Consider the following 18,974-nt stretch of genomic DNA (forward strand, 5'->3'; position numbering starts at 1 on the left):
ATGTTACATTCAATGACAATGTTTTGCGGCCATGCTGCTGACATTGGAGGAGTAACTATCTGCTCTCGCACCTGTTGCTGCTTATAGCTCAGCAGTCACTGAAAAATGACACTGAAGATGTTCTCCCTAAGGGAAAAGCTGGTGAATTGCGTTCTGTACCAAGGGCCAACAAATGTGTAAATGTTTCAAAGTGTGGTTAAGAAAAAACACACACAGTGCTAAAATTGCTATCTGCAAAGACTGACAAACTGTGGCAACTTCATAATACCATTTAACAAAAAAATAATAATAAAAAAAAAAAAATTATTTTACTTAAAATTATGTTTTTTTTTATGAATTTGTATTTTGTAGGCTAAAATTTCCAATTGCAGACTGACACCATAAATTACAATAGGCCTATATATTATTTTTTACGCTGTTTAATTAAATTTAGTTTTTTAGGTAAGGCACGTAATAAAGTTCAGCCCACAGGGGGTTAATAAGATAAGACGCACAAAAGTTGGCTCAGAAAAAAACAATATAGTACATGGCAGAGTAAACACTGTAAACAAGGCCAGACGAATCAGCACTCACTTCACACATTTTGTTCCTGAGATTTACCTGAAAACTTTCACCCATAAACACAGTTTAAACGTCTGAATAACATGTTTTCAACTAAACACATTGCTGTGAAGACATTTAAACGATATTTAGACGAAGAAAAATGTTCCTTGACTGTTTCACTCACCTACTCCGTCTTCCGATTTTAACACCATGGTTCCTCCGGCTGGCAGGTCCGAGTTCAAAAAGTTTCAAATGGTTTCCGAGCGTTAAAACTTTGACCAGACAGTAGTATAGATAAATATATTGAGCTTTTTATACGTTTTCTACCGAGTTAACAAACACACTTCGGAATGGCTCTCGGTAAGTGAAGGGTAGCTCTGTCGACAGCTCAAGGGAGTGGTTGTTGGACGAGACGAAAGACTTTAGCCAACCACCAATCTTCCCTGCGCGCGATGCTCTGTCAGGACACGCTAAGTAAAATCAATGAGACTCCGGTCATGACTTTCATAATAAAACCATCATGAACGAATCAAAAGAGTTAATGCTTTTACCAGGAAGATACACATGTTTTATCCTGGCTGTAGTGCCAGTGAGGACTGGAAAAGATTGGTGAGCTTAACAAATTTGAATAACTATTGAAAATTGACATCATTTTCTCTTTTTTTGCACGTTTGACTGGGCCTACAAGTTAGATAGCCAGGTTATTAATTTGCATCAAGGAAGCAGAAATACTTATTATTTTATTATTAATTAAAGGTGATATAAATAAATAATAATATTATATAAATAATTTAAATAATATACATTTAAATAAGGATTAAAATAAAATACTCAAATGGCCCAGATTTCCTCTTTCATTGCATTACATTTTGACTTTTACATTGCATTACATTTTGACTTATATTAAAGCAATATACGGCACCTCAGCAAATTGGAAATAAAGATTAAAATATAAACCTACTAGTTTACAAGTATACTTAATTTAATATTAGCATGATTATAATTTTAGACTCTTATTTTTTAGGAAGGTCTGATCCCTATCCGGTAACAGTCTCTGCTGACTTGACGTTGCTAAAGGTGCAGCAAATGGGCCAGATGACGCGTCTGCGTTTGCACCCTGTTGCCTTGGGCAATGCCCTTTCACACACACGCGCGCGCACGCACGCACACACACACACACACACACACACACACACACACACACACACACACACACACTGAACTGTTTTTGCGATAGGGAATGAGTGGGGGCAGGGAGAGAAACGTGATTGACACACACAGACAGCAGTTCACTGCTGCTGATCTTGCGCTTGCGTTTGATTCACCACATCCGCTGAGAGCAGAGTAGACGTGTGTTCTACCTCGGAAACAAATGTAAACCATTCTTTAGAAAATAGCATAAAGACACCTGTCACCTGTCTGTGGCTGTAATAAAACTTTGCCTACAAACCTGTTGAATATTCAAATGAAATCACAGTAGGCCTATCCCATACATCTGAAATCAACACAAAAAACTAATGTTTTAACTTGCCTTACAACACTTATGGTATTTTGTATTATTCCCTATTTATTTCCACTTTCAATTAGCCTACATAGAAATGTTGACAGCCCTAAAAGCTATATGGAAATACTGCAGCTCTATTGATTGTTGTTTCCCTGGTTCATGTGAAGAGTTGCTTGTCATTATTACACAACTGTGTTGAATCACTCCAACAAGACTACAACAATGTACGCAAATGTGTCATTATTGGTGAAACTTGTTCTGCAAAAATCCAGGTGAGACAGAGCAACATTTTTTGTCTGATTCAACTTGCCAGATACCAGCATCTGCTCAGAAATAAAAGTATCATCTTTTTTTATTTTTAACTTCAATGCTTCATCCTGGCCCATCATCACACAGTATATTCACATGGTATGCTGACTGTGATCAAAGGTGCATCTGATGGCTGCTCCAGAAAGGAGACATTTCTTGGCAGCATATTTTAGGGAAAACTGTAAGGGCAGACAGCATAGCTACCCAGCTTTCTGTCCTCTTGTTAAAAGTGAATAAATCAGCCTGCTGTTTGTATAACACCTGCTCGACTGTGCTGCTGTCAGATGGGCTGAGCCTGTCCCTGCCTGTTGATGAATACAGGAGAGCCAAGAGGAATGCTGCACTCACAGCCAATGAAAGAAGCCAGGAGATTACACCTCCTCTCTGTGTTGAGTAACCATCATCAAATCAGGAGCAAATACTGTGATTCACCCCCTTTTTCTGAAGACCATATTGGCTCAAATAGTTTAATCATCAAGACACCTAAAGCATAAATGCATAAACCCACCTTAAAGGGCCCTAGTCTGCATGGCCACTTTATTTGTGGGGCTCAGCTTCAAGCTGTGGCTCATGAATGCCTCAGTTGTGCTGCCCAAACTCAACAACTGACAATGTAGTCTGTGTGAAGTGAACTCTGTTCACACAAAGTTTCATTGTTAAGAGTTCATCCATTCCCCAGAGCACTGCTGTAAATCTGTGCTAAAGAACCCAGAACAAGTAAAACCAGAGAGCCGTTTGACCTTTAAATGAAAAGATCATCAGTTGATATCAACACGTTGTCTGCAACTTCCTGATCAAAACAAAGCCGTGTAGAACTGATCCTAGAGTGTTTATGCAAACCTCAAAGCAGCATCATACTAGATTATGAAGAGTAAAGAGGGTTTTGTTCTTGCATGTTAAAAGATGCAGCTGATAATTAGTTTCAATGAGATGGATACATTCCTCAAAATGACAAAGTTTCCTTCTGTATTCCTCTCTGTTGTTTATAGGGTTTTAGTTCACACTTTTCAGGATCCTTCAGTTTGAAAACAACAGGAACACCTGACAACTTAAGGTAATACGATACAGGTTACAAAAATATGCATCAGCACCTTTCGACATAGATTGGAAATACATTATAAGACTAGATTGGATAAAGTGATACTATTATTTTGCCCTTATCTGTGATATTGTTCCTTAAGGACTTGAATATGCTCTGTTTGCAATGAAGAAACGTTAGATTTGGTTAGACAATCAAGACAGAGCTTCTATTGACAACTTTACAGCAGCTAAATCTGTATAAGCCAAAAGTAGCTCACAAACAGATTTTAACCTTCCACAAGCCTTGGTCATATTATGAAATATCGGTTGTTAAGACTTAGCATACTTGGATTACAGTGTTGCTGAAAAGGGATGGAGCCAATTCTCAGGAGCAATCCTGGCTCTCATGTTTGAAAGGTGTTCCATCTTTCTCTGTCTACTGGCTGACCATCTAATCAGACCAATTTTCGTTAAACAGCAAATCAGCATGAGAGAATGTGTACTGTTGTAATGTTTTCTCCATGCAGGTCATTATAGACACCCCTGGCTTTAAATTCTGAAATATACTAGATTCAGCACTTTATGGGATTGTCCTGCCAAGTTGGGGGACTTAAGGTGAAATTAACGGTCAAAACTGATGCAGCAAAGGCCAAGTAATCCTGACTTTTAGTCTCTAGTATGAGCCAAGCTCCAAAAACACTGGATCCCACACTTCCCAAAATGCAACTTGATAGTATCTCTGTTAGTTTTTCCATGTTTGGTAAATACCCATGTCTTTCAAACTCCAGGCTCCCAGTTTATAACACAAACTTTCTATTAGGGGTCATTTTCTTTAAACTTTAGAAAACACCATCTAAAGACAGCAATACATTATAATACAAATGAACTGATGTTGATGTTTAAAATCAGTGGAACGACCCTGTAATGGGTATATTGCCTGACGGGTTAGGGTGAGGACTTGTGACGGGTTCCAGCTGCATGTGCCTGGAGCAATGAAGTGGCCAACTCTCCACAATCGCAACTGCACAACGGTGGTTATTCCTGAAACCCCAAGGCTCTATTATTATCCATACGGATAATAATGCTGTCAGCACCTGGAGTTACAATAGTAAATCTGTGTTTAAATAGACTGAATTAGATGGGAAAGTGAGAAAATAATCTTTTAACAATCCTATGAGAAGAGATGCCAAGAGTGACCCCTGCTGATCATCTGCAGTAATTACAGTCAAACTGCAGAAAAAAACAAAGGTCATGTAGAGAAACTTTGTTTAACTGCGTTCCATAAACAATATATTGACACCCATCTCTAAAACTAACTCTGAATGATAAAATGACTTGCAAAGGCAGAGGCATATTGAGAAATAGGAGGTTTGGGGGTGGCAGTGCTCAGTCCGTAGGGAGTTGGGTTGGGAACCTGGAACTGGTAGCTGGAGAGATTCCAGTTCACCTGGGCACTGCCCCCCCCCACCCCCCTTGGCATAAGTTGTGGCTGGAGTTTTGTTGCTCTATGCTTCATATCTCATAGCACAAGCTGATTCTGTAACCACTGCTTTCTTTTTACGGGTGCAGTCGAAGGTAATGAGACCTTTGGATCAATCCATCCTGTAATTTCACGAATGAGAGGGTGTGTGCAGACCTACCTGAGCGATTAATTACTGACATGAGTCATAACATAAATACAAGAATATCTAGCTCTTGTGTCACTTTTCTCTTATGGCTGTGAGAGAAAAACACTCTGTGGGCGGCCAATCACTTTAAAAGTGCAAAGATAAAGCTGTATTTTAATATTGCTCTCCACATATTCTCAACAGCAAGATTTTCTAATCTTTTTCTTTGTAGCAGCACCCAGCAGACCTCACCTACACTTATATGTATATGCATACAGAAACACTGCTGTCAGGAGATGTGACTTTGCAAGTCCGTTTTAGTAAGAGGGTGTGAAATGCAGAGAGCTGAAGTATGACAGCCTGTCTAGATGTCACTCTTCCTCAGGCTAGATTCGTTGCACTGCATGCATTTCTACAGTTGACATCACCCCAACAAGCCTTGGTAGACTACAGGCTGACAGAGCATTTGTTCATCTGTAATTTATTATGCATAAGTCTGACTAACAAGCAGTCTTAGGGAAAGACTAAATAAAACCCCTTCTGTTCATAGATGGATTGTGTCTGCAAGCATTGAAGCTTGATGAGTTGAAGGCCAGCATGTCCACACATTTATAGTACAACAATACGAGTTACATTATGTCACAAGAGATAGCACGTTATTTTCCAGTTCACCAGTGAACGTGCTACCACAATTGTTCATTGCATGCCATTTCCTCAAGAGAAAAACCAAGAACTTAGAAAAAACAAATCCTCCACTGCAACCAAAATGAATTTATTTGGCTTACAGAGCTGTGTGGATTTCATCTGCCTCTGTTTTGATTCCCACCACTGACTCTTTGAAGCAGCTCGCTAGCAGAGCATGTCTTGTTCAGCGTCCAAAACACGTAAAACTGTATTACCAAGTGAAGATATCAACATTATTATCTTTTAACCCAATAGTTTACAACTTTGAGGTTGAAAAAACCCCAAAAAGTCACAAGAAAATTATCCCAAGATGGGTAGAAGAAGAAAAACATTTTCTGATACACAAATTAGGTTGATTTGACAGCTTGTTATGTGAATCCAATGTCCTTGGTCTAACTCTTGTCTATGAAATCTTGTGGTTTTCTGATTTGTAATCACTATTGTTGTCCAATGTCACAATTTCTTCCAGTGAAAAACCTCAAAGGCAATTCGCTGACAGCCTTCATTGGAAATGTGCTTAGCTCACTGCATAGCTGTGTACCTACACAGATAGTGATGGCAGAAGATATCAATTATAACTACATGGACATATTCTTTGTTGGCAAAAACATGCAAACCATGTTTTACAGCTGGACTGTCTGAGACCCCAAACCAAGGTATTTTTTGTTCAAGTTTTCAGTTCAATATGTTTTATTTATAAAACAGAAAATTAGGGTTAAACGGTCACAAGCCAGACAGGTTGGGAACCACTACCATAATCACATTAGCATGGTCAACCACTGTCACTGCACCATACCCTCCTTTACAACCAGCTGATTTGGCAAATATTCTAAACACTGGCTGCTGCTGATGGGCTTGTTTGTGCTCCCAAAGACATCACATTGTCTTAAGCTGCACCATGGGGCCCATATGGAGTCATTTCCATGACAGAAAAGCAAGGCAAAGCCACAGGCACACCTGCCTCACAGCACAGACGACCCTCGTAATCGCATTGATATCAATCAGCTAAATTACTATCAAGTCTGCTTTGGGCGATACACTGCCCGCTATCAGTCCCAGCCTGTGCCCTGTGAAGATGAATTGGGCATGTTGAGTCACACTTACAGTGACTGTGAAAGTTAGACTCACAGTAACATGTACAGTCTGAAAGGGCACTGCCATTCCACTGTGGTGCTTAATTCATTTAGTTGCAAAGGGAGAGTGGCTAAGAAGACTGAAGCAATCAATTTGTGTCCCCTGAGAAAGACTTGGGAAATAACACGTCACTACATGAGGGCAGCCAATGAGGCAGCCGAGTGACTTTTTTTTTTAAACTTATCTCTCATGTTTGCAGTTGTTTTTTCATGTCAAACAGCATTTGGCTATATTTCAGGAGTGATTTAATAGTGCTGCTGATACAATGTAAACTCGCTGGATGACCATTCGATGAGTCACACATGAATCACTTGCATGATTCATGATTAAAAACAGAAACACCAACACTCTCAGAACACTGCCCAATCTCTTCCCACCACAAGGGGTCCAAAATGTAATGGCTGTCATCACAACATCAATGTTTTTAATACAGTTTAAGCAAAAAACTGACACTTGCAGGCAGGTGACCGCTGGAATTAAAATGGCCATATTATGCTCATTTTCAGCTTCATAATTGTAATTTGAGATTGTATCATAATAGGTTTACATGGTTTAATTTTCAAAAAACACCATATTTTTGTTGTACTGCACATTGCTGCAGCTCCTCTTTTCACCCTGTGTTCAGGTCTCTGTTTTAGCTACAGAGTGACCCCTCTCAACTTCTTAACATCTTTATTGTCAGTCGCACATGTGCAGTAGCTAGGTAAGGATAACATGAGCTAGCTAGCTGTTTCTCCAACTTTGGCCTGTACAAGGCAGGATTAGCTGGGAGACTTCTTCTAAACGAGGGCGCACTTCCAACTTTGCGTGGAATACCTGCAGAACAGGGACATGTAAGTAGTTCTATACAATTTATGCTGTAGATTAGGGTGAATTGTGTGTGTTGTAGCAGTGTTTTGCCATCAGCTAGCATGCTAAGGGTTAGCCCCCTAGGCCCCTCGTCTCGGCTAGTTACGTAGAAAGCCGTGCAGATTTTGAACAGCTCACCTGGATACTGAAGGCAGGAGACATTCAGAAACCCGTATCTCACTCAAAACAGCATGGATGTTTATTTTTTTTCAAAGTTTGTATGCGTGTGGAAGCACCAGAGACACAAAATAACACCCCAAATCCCAGAAAAAGTGATTTTTTCATAATATGGGCACTTTAAGCCTTTGGGAATGCTTTTACTGGAGGCTGAATATTCAAATGGAAAATCAGTGTCATATCTAACTAGAACTTTTTCCTCAATTTTACCCAATATGTTAAAGTAATTTTTGTTAGCTTGAAGAAAATCTGTAAAACATTGCTGTCACCATGTTCTTGATACCAGGACAATCCAGATTACTTCTGCCTTGAATATCCCAAACTAAAATAAAGTCCCCTCTTTTCGCGCTGGTCCGTGGTGCTGATTCAGGTGTTTTGAAATCACTGAGGCAGCACCATTTCCTCTTGCTACGTACTCAGTCAGCTGATTCACCACAACCCAGCGAAGCCGCTTTAGTCACGTCAACACTGTCTGCCAACACAATTTCAAACACTCCCAATGGGAACCTGTGCACCACCCAGCAGTGTAGTGTAATGCAGCTGCAATACTTTACAACCAAAACTAAACAAACCTTAGCTCCATCACAATTCAGATCCTATTTTTACTACAGGATAAATTTGAGCACAGATGGTAAGAATAAAGGCCAACGTCTTAGCCAGCTCCACTTCTGGTCCATCTGTAATTAAACTGGGAAGCACTGAAAGTTGTTTATCTGGGTTCAGGAGGTGATCTCAAGTAAACCTAACCCCCGTTATCGAAGGACTACTAGTAACAGCAAGGGACAAGAAGAGACATTTTCATGCACAGCCAAGCAGGGTATTGTAGGAGCATGGTCACTCTGTGTGGCTGTGTTTTTACCCGGGGATTCAATGTTGCTAATACAATGTGAATGTGGATCTGCTACATTTATTTATTTATTTCAGGTTTATTTAACAGGGACAATGCACACTAATAATACATATGAAAATGTAAAATGTGCCAGAATTAGCCAGGCTATTTTATATCTGCTGTCCCATGTGTGAATATTAGTATGTGAAGTCATCATGAGCAGTTCAATTCAGTTTGGCGGTGGATAGTGTGTGAGACCTGCTGGTGATTAGATCTTCTCAGTAAGTAATAATATTAGCTCGCTCCATCTCTCAGTGTGTTTGCGCCCACAGAGGTTTAAGTAGTGCTTAATGAGAGAGCCTCCTTAGCGACAAGAAGCTCCCTCTATTTCCATCCAAATGTTATCATCTCTGGTGGAGCCATGTGTTAGTGCCAGTGGTCACTGGTCAGACAAGCACGCACAAGTACACATACACCGTCAATCAACAGGTTTTTATCGACAGTGAGAAGTCTTTAAAATACTAATGGTGATGATGGTTTAAAATGATCTATTTTAAGCTATCTTACACCAATGCTACAACACATTCCAACAAGCAACCAAAACAGACTACAACACAGTATGCATAAGGCCTACAGTTGTGACTTTACCTGGAGCTTGGTGGAGCGGCTTCACAGCTGGACACAAGAATGTCTGAAGGCTGGACACACAAAGTTCACTCACTGACCCCATAGCTTCAGTGTGTAATGTATGTGTGCGTGTGAAGGTACGTCTCCGTTAGCGGCTGTGGGAATGCTCCCTCCTGACGATTCAGATTGAGATGGAGGAAAAAGGGAAGTTGGGGAGGCCCAGGCTACCTGCTGTGGCTGCTGAGAGTCCCTCCGAGCTCCCAGACGTTCAGTCCATGTAGAGACTCTGTTAGGTCCTGCGCTTTCTGTCACTCTGCTTCACCTAATCCCCCGACTGGATGAGTCCTCCTCTCCCCCAGCCAATCTCTTACACTCACACACTTTCTCTTCCGTCTTGAATAGAATGTGCAACTTGCCAGGACGCTGAAATTACTTCTGCTTTCTCCCAGTTCCCCTTTTGTGCTGGTGTCTCAGCTCCTCTATCCTCCTCTGCTCTCTCTCTCTCTCTTTTCTCTCTCTCTCTCTCTTTCTCACCCACTTGCACTCTCTGGCTACTTTCCATACTAATTCAAGTAGATATTCTTAGACACAACAGTCATCACATTGCACACACACATGGAAAAGTCAGGTTGTATTTTAATGCATATATGAATGTACCTTAAGGACAGATTTCTGCTTTCTATTACTTTTTGTTTTTGCTACAACCAAGTTTGCCTGATAAAATGTAGGGAAGTGTCAAGTGCTCATATTATGCTTTTTGGTGTTTTCCCTTTTCTTTATTGTGTTATATCTTTTTTGTGCATGTAATAGGCTTCCAAAATGAAAAAGCCCAAAGTCCACCCCAAAGGCACTTACCATCTCCAACAGAAAACACTGTTCACAAACTGTTCCAAACAGCGCTATTGTAGTCCAGCCTTTACTTCCGTGATGAACGTGCGTCACTTTGTAACACACGTTATAATGCTCGCCTAGCTGCTAGCGTGGCTCGCCCTCATACTCGTGCTTCTGACTGCGTAGGAGTCCTTACCTAGCTACTATGCATGTGCGACTCCCAACAAAGATGGAACTGAAGTGAGATGCCTCACTCTGTAGTTAAAACAAAGAGCTCAACACACAGGGTGAAAAGAGGAGCTGCAGCAATGTGCAGTATAACAAAAATATGGTGTTTTTTGAAAATTAAACCATGTAAACACATTCTGATATAACCTCTAAATACAATTATGAACCTGGAAATAAGCATAATTAAAGCACTTTAAAGAAACAATTAAAAAGAAAGTTTTACTGTGCATTAGAATCATGGCGACCTATCAGCAGCACATTGCTCTGTTTTGTGCGGTGCAGTGTTTGAGTTCCATCTCTACCCTCTGTTGCTTTTTAGCTTCTAGTCACTCCATCATTTTTGGCTTCAAAAGCCTTGTACATAAAATCAAGATTTCATTGTTGCTTGGCAACAGGGTGGAGAAATCATTTGCTCCTGGGCAAAACACTGTGCGGTTTTTGTCTTGATTAGATTATATCTTCACACGCCTATTGAGGTTTTTCACCACGACACAGTCACATTTTAGGGGTCTTGAAGCCACATAACACACACATGGGGCTTTTACACATACACACACACACACAAAATAAACTGGTCTGGTTCTGCCACAGATGTGCGCATAATCAACGCCAATTTATTTTGTTTGGATTTTCACATCCTCTTGTGGAGCAAAGCAGGAATGTTTACCTCCACTCTTGAACTACTGCCACTCTAAATTAGCCTACCTGCCAATCGCTAGGGTTGGGTACCTTTCGCATCTGAACTAATACTAAACTGTATACTAAATACTAAATGTTCGTCTCGGTATTCAACGGTACTTTTTTAAACTTCTCAGTTTAAACATTTTATTTAAACACAATACAAATACCCTCCCCACCCTATATGAAAATGTTATCCCCATTCTAAAAATATAAAAATATGAACATATGAACAATGGACAGTAAACAAAAAACACACACCCAGTCAAGCTCAAACATAGATCAAACTACTGCTACTACTACTAAGTAGTTCTCGTGTAATTCTTTTTAAGAAAGACTAGCATGTCAACTCTTTCAGATAAGAGCCGCGCCCGCTCAACACTCACTGTGTTCCCAGCTGTTGAGAACACCCGCTCTGAGAGTGTGGAACACAAAGATATTTGTTTGCAAGCTACCAGTAAATATCAGACGGGATGTTGTCGTGTCTCGTCCTACCTCCAGCCTTTAGCTGAGAGAGGTTATTTCTGAATAAACCTGAATGCCTCACAGCCTAATTCACATCCAGAATCAGCGGCAGCTAACAATAATAATAACGGGGATGATATTAATGTCTGGCCGGCCTGTGAGCTCTCAGAGCAGCATGTGAGGAGGAAAACACGGCGGGATGCTGCGGGATGTCAAAGTTGGCAAACAAACAAACAAGCAAAGTACCGAAATTTGGCACCGTTTGATTTTACGTGAACCAATACTCGGTAATACCGACGTGATTCGGTCGTTACCAGTAAAAGTACAGCCCTACCAATCGCACAAAGTGTCTCTCACTCTTTAATAACAGCCCATCTCATTCAGTGTGAGTCATTTATTATTTTTTCAACTCTGCCCTCCCTGTCATCAGGGGCATGCATGTCAGCAACTCAGGCTAGGTGGCAATTACAGAATGTGACAAGGTAGATCTGACACATGCTGCATTTCTACAGTCTGCATGGCGATGACATCACCTCTGATTTAACAATCATTGCCCAGTTCATCCCCAGAGGGCAGATTGCCTCAGAGGGACCCCTGCATGAACTGCAAAGTCAGTCCTGACCACTTAAAAATGCTGCAGCTGCACATCACCCAGAGGAGCAGCTCTGTCACAAAAGGATCAGCGGCAAGGCGAAGTCAGCACAAATGTTTTCCTCTCATTTTTAGTATGCATATTCCGCTCCTTCCGCTGAATAAGAGTGTGTTGTCAGCAGTCAGCACCTCGCTCTGCACCTGCAGAGTATTAATAAGTAAACAGATCGATAGATAGATAGATAGATAGATAGATAGATACCAATTGCAGCCTGGGCATCCCTTAAATGTTCCCTGTGGAGTTTTTGACATCTAGTGCCATGAAGCAGGAGTGGGTCTCCCTTTTGTTTATTGTGTGTAACATTAATATTTAAAGTTATAGACTAATGATTTTTGGTGCACAAATATTCACATGCATGCTCAGTTCAATTAACTGTGAATACTTAACAGTATGCAGTCAAACTGCAGGGGAAACATGTTGCCCACTATAATAGCATAATATATAAAACTCCACCAATCCACAATAACATATTTCTAATTGAGCATTAATCCTGTATAATCAAGATTTTACAGTTTTACAGCTGTTCTGTAGCTGATCCTTCAATCTCTACCTCCAGGTAGAGGCTATTCATTAAAGGGGTGATAGAATGATTATATAGGGTATTTCACACTGTTCCTTAAGGTCTCCTAATAGGGTATGTAACATTGGTTGGGCTGAAAATTGCCCAAATGCTATTTTATGGGCCCTTAACTACCCTGTGAATATGGCCATATTTGTAACAAGAGCTTTTCTTCCAAATATGGTATGCTCATGAATATTTAGATGAGCTGCGCACTGATTGGTTTGAGCGAACCACATACAAAACATTGGAGACAAGACAGCAGGTCTCGTATTTCAGACACTGCAAAATTATACATTGTTTGTCTACTATTTTGTTACTAAATTCACTTCTGAGACTTTTTTATGCGAGAAATCAACTATATAAAGCTCAAATATGGGCCGTTTTATGAAAATTGATGGCTAATTGCAAATATGGTAAGACGTGTCGGACTTTAGGAGATCCACACAGTCTGACGAGAAAGCGGCAACCTCCATACCCAGTAAAAGTCACCGTTTCCTCGGTTACTGGACTACCGGGGCTCCGCGGAGCTGGCCAGCTGCCAGCTGCCGGCATAACTAGAGTATATTTATAGTTTGAATTTCGTCACGCCGCTTATATTACAGCTACCCCAAGGTCTTATAAAGCTAACAATGGTGTCCGATTTCAATTTAATGCATTTTTGTGAAAATTAGGGGTTACGTTAGCTGCTTGTGTCCCTTCAATCCTATGTGTACAGATTGCGGCTAGTTAGCTTCACTTTCGGGATAACTAGAGTATATTTACAGTTTGAATTTCGTCACGCCACTTATATTTCAGCTACTCCAAGGTCTTATAAAGCTAACAATGGTGTCCGATTTCAATTTAATGCATTAATTAAATTAATTAATGAATGCAGGTCTAAGAGGAGGCTAGCTAGCTCTCATTGATAGAGCCTCATCCAGCCGCAGGCTCTATCAATGAGACTCGCGGACAAGAGGCGTTTATTTCCCCGATCGTTTGTTTAAATAACTCAACACACATATCCATTATAAGATTAACTGGAACCTGTGGTAAGAGATTGCGGGCGTAACAAGCTCGCTGACCGCGCTCTCACTCACACACACCGGCCATTTAGCAGGAAAAGGGGAGCTGCAGGCCCTGGAGCTCTGTCAGGACAGCGGCGTTTGGTAGTCCATTAACCCAGAAACGGTGACTTTGCGCGGGTATGGAGGGCCGTGGGCTGCCAGCCGTGACGGAGCTCCATCTACCTCACAGCAGGCCGGGGTCTGTGAAGGAGGGCAGGCCAGGCAGCGAGGCAGCAACACAGGCAGCACTGGCCGCTGAACTCCGACACACAGAGAAAGACTACCTGATCTCAGATCAGTGGTGTAGCCTATGTAAATGTTGGGGCGTGACAAAGGTAGAGACTAGAGCCAAATAAGGAGTTGACGTCAACTCGGTGGTTAGTTGAGATTCGCCCGTTTTCAGAGGCAGTTTCAAATTGTGAGATTTGCAGAGGAAAGGGGTGTCAATGGGATTTTGAGGTTCTATGAATGTCCTATTTACCCACTAATAGTGGTTATTCAACTATGACAAGGTAAAATCGTTTTTGCATTCTATCACCCCTTTAAAAATAGAGCTTCTTAATAGCAACCAATACATTTTCGCATTACAACAATATCTGGTGCAGCCACATGTAAGTAGATAATGAGGCAAACATCTTCATTTAGCACGTACAGTGGCTGCTGAGATGTTGTTTCCTCTGCACAGTGCTGCATACTGTATTTAGTCTTGGCCTTGATCTGGAACCACATCAACACTTTAGTTGAGCTGTTATGCATACATGCCACCGGGTGGACATAGCATGTAACAACACCGTTATTCTTAGTTCACTAAACAGGCCAGAAGGATTCACTCACACACCAAGTGCAGTTTACCTTATAGCAGATTGAATTGGAACTGTACGTAGGTTGAACAACTCATGTACAAACACTGTAAGCAGAAAACAGCTGCAAGCAGTCTATAGGAGATTCTAAAGAAAATCACTCATATGTTTGTCTTCAAACAGTCATATAGGCAGGCAAGTTTTCTATGTGATGAAAGTGTTTCCCCATTTGGGTAAAAAACCTACAGAGAGCTTGCTGGTCTGTGTTGGTGGAACTCCTACATAGCAGTACACTGTTAGCATCACCTCCAGTGACTAAGAACTGGCTAACAGTAGAATAAGCACCTATGCTGGAACAACTGAATACTCACCAGAATAAAGCTGGCTAACAGGCTAAATATGGATTGAATGTGTTGAATGTGTTAAATAACATCATCCAGCACCCTATCCCACTTTTTGTTTTAGCCGTCTCAAAGCTTTCCTATCCTCCCTTTGTGTCCTTCTCTTTATCTACAACTCTTTGTATTGGTGTAGATTTAATGATGGAAAACAAAGGGACGATGTTGAATTATTTCTAGACTGGTATCTTACATGGTTACGTAAGAACAACTCCAACACAAGTGCAGATTTGAATTGACTTTGAAGTGACAGATTTAAACTTCTTATCATTTTTATCTTTTGATTTTCATGACACTTTTTTTTTTTTTTTTAACCATAATAGCCTACTATATGTCTGCATAAGTCCACTGAGATTTTGCTGCTGCTTTGAGAGCTTTTTCTAAGAGTGTACTTTGAGCGATAGAGGAGCTTAAACCTGGAGTAAACCTGTCTGATTACATGGTTGAGAGTGACAGTATATAGTAGAAAACAACACATTACAGGCCAGCAGCAGCAGCAACTATTTTTCAAACTGAGAGGAGAGATGACACCCATAACCACAGCAACCACATGTACCTGTCACTATAGTGCACCACGCCTATAAACCAGCACACTGTTTCCTTTGTGTGCACAAATTTCATTATGCAAAGGGAAACAGAGCTGCACTGACAGGTGCAGGTGAGAGCAGAAAGAGCATGAAAAGAAAAAAAGATAAAACAGTCGCCTTTGAAGTGAGTCTTGAAACAGAATGCACCCAATGAATCCCAAGATAGCTGGTTTAGGGCACCAGCACCTAGCAACATCACAGGAACAGAGTGAAAAAACACAGGATGGTAACCCTGTCTTAATTTTTAGAAGGTGATGCTAGATATGACACACACTGCAAATGCATACGTCTACTTAAATAATAAAATAGAGCAGGGATCTTCAACAGGGGGTCCAGGACCCCCAGGGGGTCCTCAGAGTCACTCCAGGGGGGCCTCCAAATTATTGTTAATTTTTGAAAGTTTTTTCAAAAATTAAAAAGTCTTAACATGATTGCAACATAGTATTAGCAAATATAAATCCCCACTGATGGTAGGCTTACTGGCCAATAGGTAATGTAGTCACTAAGGTAGCCATCCACAGATACAGTTCATCCCAAAGGACTGACTGTTTCACATTTAAAGGTTAACATTAAAACATGATTTATAAAATCATGCCAACAATTATTAGGCTATTTAAAGCTTATGCAAAAAAACTGATTTAGGCTGCCCTAAAAGTTATTGTAGGACCAGATTAATATGCAACTTCATTTCATACAATATATGTAGTAGGGGGTCCCTGATCTGTCTCTCTTTCAGTTAAGGGGTCCTTGGCTTAAAAAACATTGAAGACCCCTGAAATAGAGGAAACACAGCTGTGCCAAAATAAAATTAAGTCTGTTGGAGTCAAGTCTTGACAGTGGATGGATTATTTTTTTATCCTCTCTCCTTCTCAGACTTCAATTATGCTGAACAGACACAGTGCGTAGGGACAGAAGAGATGACTTATACTTACTCATTCAGATCCACAAGCCACTGACTCGACTAAGGAGGTGTCAGGGACGGAGAGAGTTTTATTAGAATGCGCTGAGAGCTTTGGCATGTCCTTCCTCTTGTGCCTCACACTTGTGCAGATAATTACATAACTGTCGAATCTTCTTGCAAATAGGAAAAAACTGACAAGGGAAGACGACTGCAAATAAATATGACTATCCTTCTTGGGAGTCAAGAGCAAAAACGCTGTATGCAAGAAGTCACTTCTGGACCTTGTGTGCCTTGTGTCTTATAACAAATCCAAATCAAAAGGCAAATACTTTAGATTGGTAGGTGAAGCATTAGTATAACTGTCTCAGTTTACATCTTTTACTTCTTCAGATACGTTTTCGTTCATTTTTTAATCGCTAATATCAATCAGTCAATTGTATTTGTCACATGAAATAGTACCAGGTACAATTCTAGTGAAACGTTATTTTATTCTAGACTGTTATCTTACACGGGTACATTTATGGGACTCACAGAAAGCAATGTGGGGTACCAGCCCTCCCTTCTTTCTACAGAGCATTAGTTTTGCAATGAGGCCAGTGCTGGTGGTTCTATTTTGAGATGCATTAAGCTCCCAGAAAAACTAAACTGCTAAATAATTGAGATGAAGCCTCTATCACAGCCTAAGCTGATGATGGGCCATGATGAGCCATCAGCTAGCTCATCATGGCCTGACATCATCATGGGGGACATGATGTCAGGACATTGAACTTCCTGTAAAGATGGTTTTATAAGTGTTATAAGAAGGCATTTTGTGAAACTGTGTCATCTGAAGAGCCTTTGTGCCTGCATGGTATAAATAAATCAGTTTGCAACTTAATTCCCATAAGAGCTGGAACTTTTCTATCTTTCACTGCATTAACTCTACTGTGTAAATATGTGGATTTCTACACTGTCTACCATGCAGTCACAGCTGCAGTGTGATACGTAATAATTCATCATACAGATCATTTTATCCTTTTGGCATTGGCAGTGAATACTACAGGGGACACCTGTTTTTAAGATGGCTTATAAAACCACAACATGGTGGGCTACTTCATATCTGGTGAACACATTTCAATTAAATCAACATGAGTAATGGGTCCCTTTACGACTTTAGGAAATTATACATGTGCACAGTAGTCTGTCATATGCTGTCATTCTAACTCTAACAGTCCCACCAGACTGGCAGCAGTATGAACATCTATGCTTAGTAGACTGCATGTCATTTCTGTACACTTGGCACAGCAGAGCAGGAACACTGTGGTAAGCAATGCTGAAAAAAAACATGTACACTGCACACTGTCAGGGGCTCGGCTCAAAGCGTCCACAACATGCTAAACAGTCTATGTAAGAGTGGGATAAAGACTAACCGTGATTCTCCCCCTCCATCCTGGTGGTCCTGATGCTGCTGAACGAGTCACAAACCGGGGACGTCTCTCGCCAAGCGTCCGCAGCAATCCGGATACCTTCTTCCTTTCCTTTCCGGTCTCTTCTTAGCTCTCCCTTCGCTCACCTCCCAGGTTTCAACTTAATGGCAGGCTCTCTAAATATGCTATCTCACTCTAAAGTGGTACTTTTTTAGCTTGTTGCCGTTTAGTTTGTCCCTAGTTGCCGTTTAGTGAGTGTGTCTGCCGATGTTGGCGGACTGTTGTTATGCATTGAGAAGCCGGTGCACGTTAGCCCCGCCCATCCCAAATGTGATGTCACGCTAACTTATCTTTCACCAACGACACTGGAATGATGTAAGAAATTAACTGTCTAGAGTAGAGACATTGCTCATGCAAGTACTATTACAATTATAAAACATAATAATAATAATATTAATAAATATATATATATAATATTGTATTTATGTTCAAGGTGGGAAAAACTTTTCACACATTTTATAAGTCTAAAAGATATAGCCTTTTTTTTTAAAAAACCCTCAGAGTCCACAATAAATTAAAAAAGGGCAGGAAACTGCTGGTGCGTTGCTTCAAACTGCAATAATGTTTTTACCCACTTGGGGGCAGCATAAATGTAAGTTTTGAACACTTCTCATTTTTTAAGTTGATGAGGCAAACTTCTTAGCAAACAGTACTGTTTTCGGCCACTGGTGATTTAAAGTCAAATATTCACTCTCTTTTAGCTCTACCATTTGGTCTGGGAGAGAGCTGGGCGATTTGGACAAAATCTTCCATCCCGTTATATTTTATTTCATATCTAGATTTAGAGCTTTTTCATGGAAAAGAGCTGTCTGCTGAGGTCGAAAACGACCCTATGATGTAAGAGTGACCCTATGATGTAAGAGTGAACCAAAACAGTAAAGTTTTTGGACAGACAGGTAAACAATGAGCTGAAACGCACAATAATGCAGAGCCGAGAGGAGCTGCAGGTCCAGCTGATAATTCTCTGTGGGTTCATCACTTTTTTACATTGTGAGACATTATTATAAAATATTAAATATCGTTGCTTTAAAGTTTCAGAATTTCTTCACCTCTGGCTAATCAGTGATGTCAGTAGGTGCT

General features: G+C 40.6%; 1 protein-coding gene across 3 annotated transcripts in view; it reads right to left on the bottom strand.

The window, feature by feature from the left end:
• The window catches only part of cyth1a (cytohesin 1a), a 47,384-nt gene extending 29,284 nt beyond the window's left edge, over positions 1-18,100 (bottom strand). The window contains exon 1 of one of the 3 annotated variants that reach the window (XM_031312316.2): positions 17,838-18,100. In XM_031312316.2, coding sequence (XP_031168176.1) covers positions 17,838-17,856 — 19 coding nt within the window. In that variant the 5' untranslated portion in view covers positions 17,857-18,100. Of the gene's footprint in view, positions 1-727; positions 995-9,304; positions 9,617-17,837 lie in introns of those variants that run through there. The other 2 variants (XM_031312314.2, XM_031312315.2) reach the window with 2 other exon arrangements.
• Between the last annotated feature and the right edge of the window lie 874 nt (positions 18,101-18,974).

The sequence above is a fragment of the Sander lucioperca genome, chromosome 21 (assembly GCF_008315115.2).
Source record: "Sander lucioperca isolate FBNREF2018 chromosome 21, SLUC_FBN_1.2, whole genome shotgun sequence".
Taxonomy (NCBI): Eukaryota; Metazoa; Chordata; class Actinopteri; order Perciformes; family Percidae; genus Sander; species Sander lucioperca.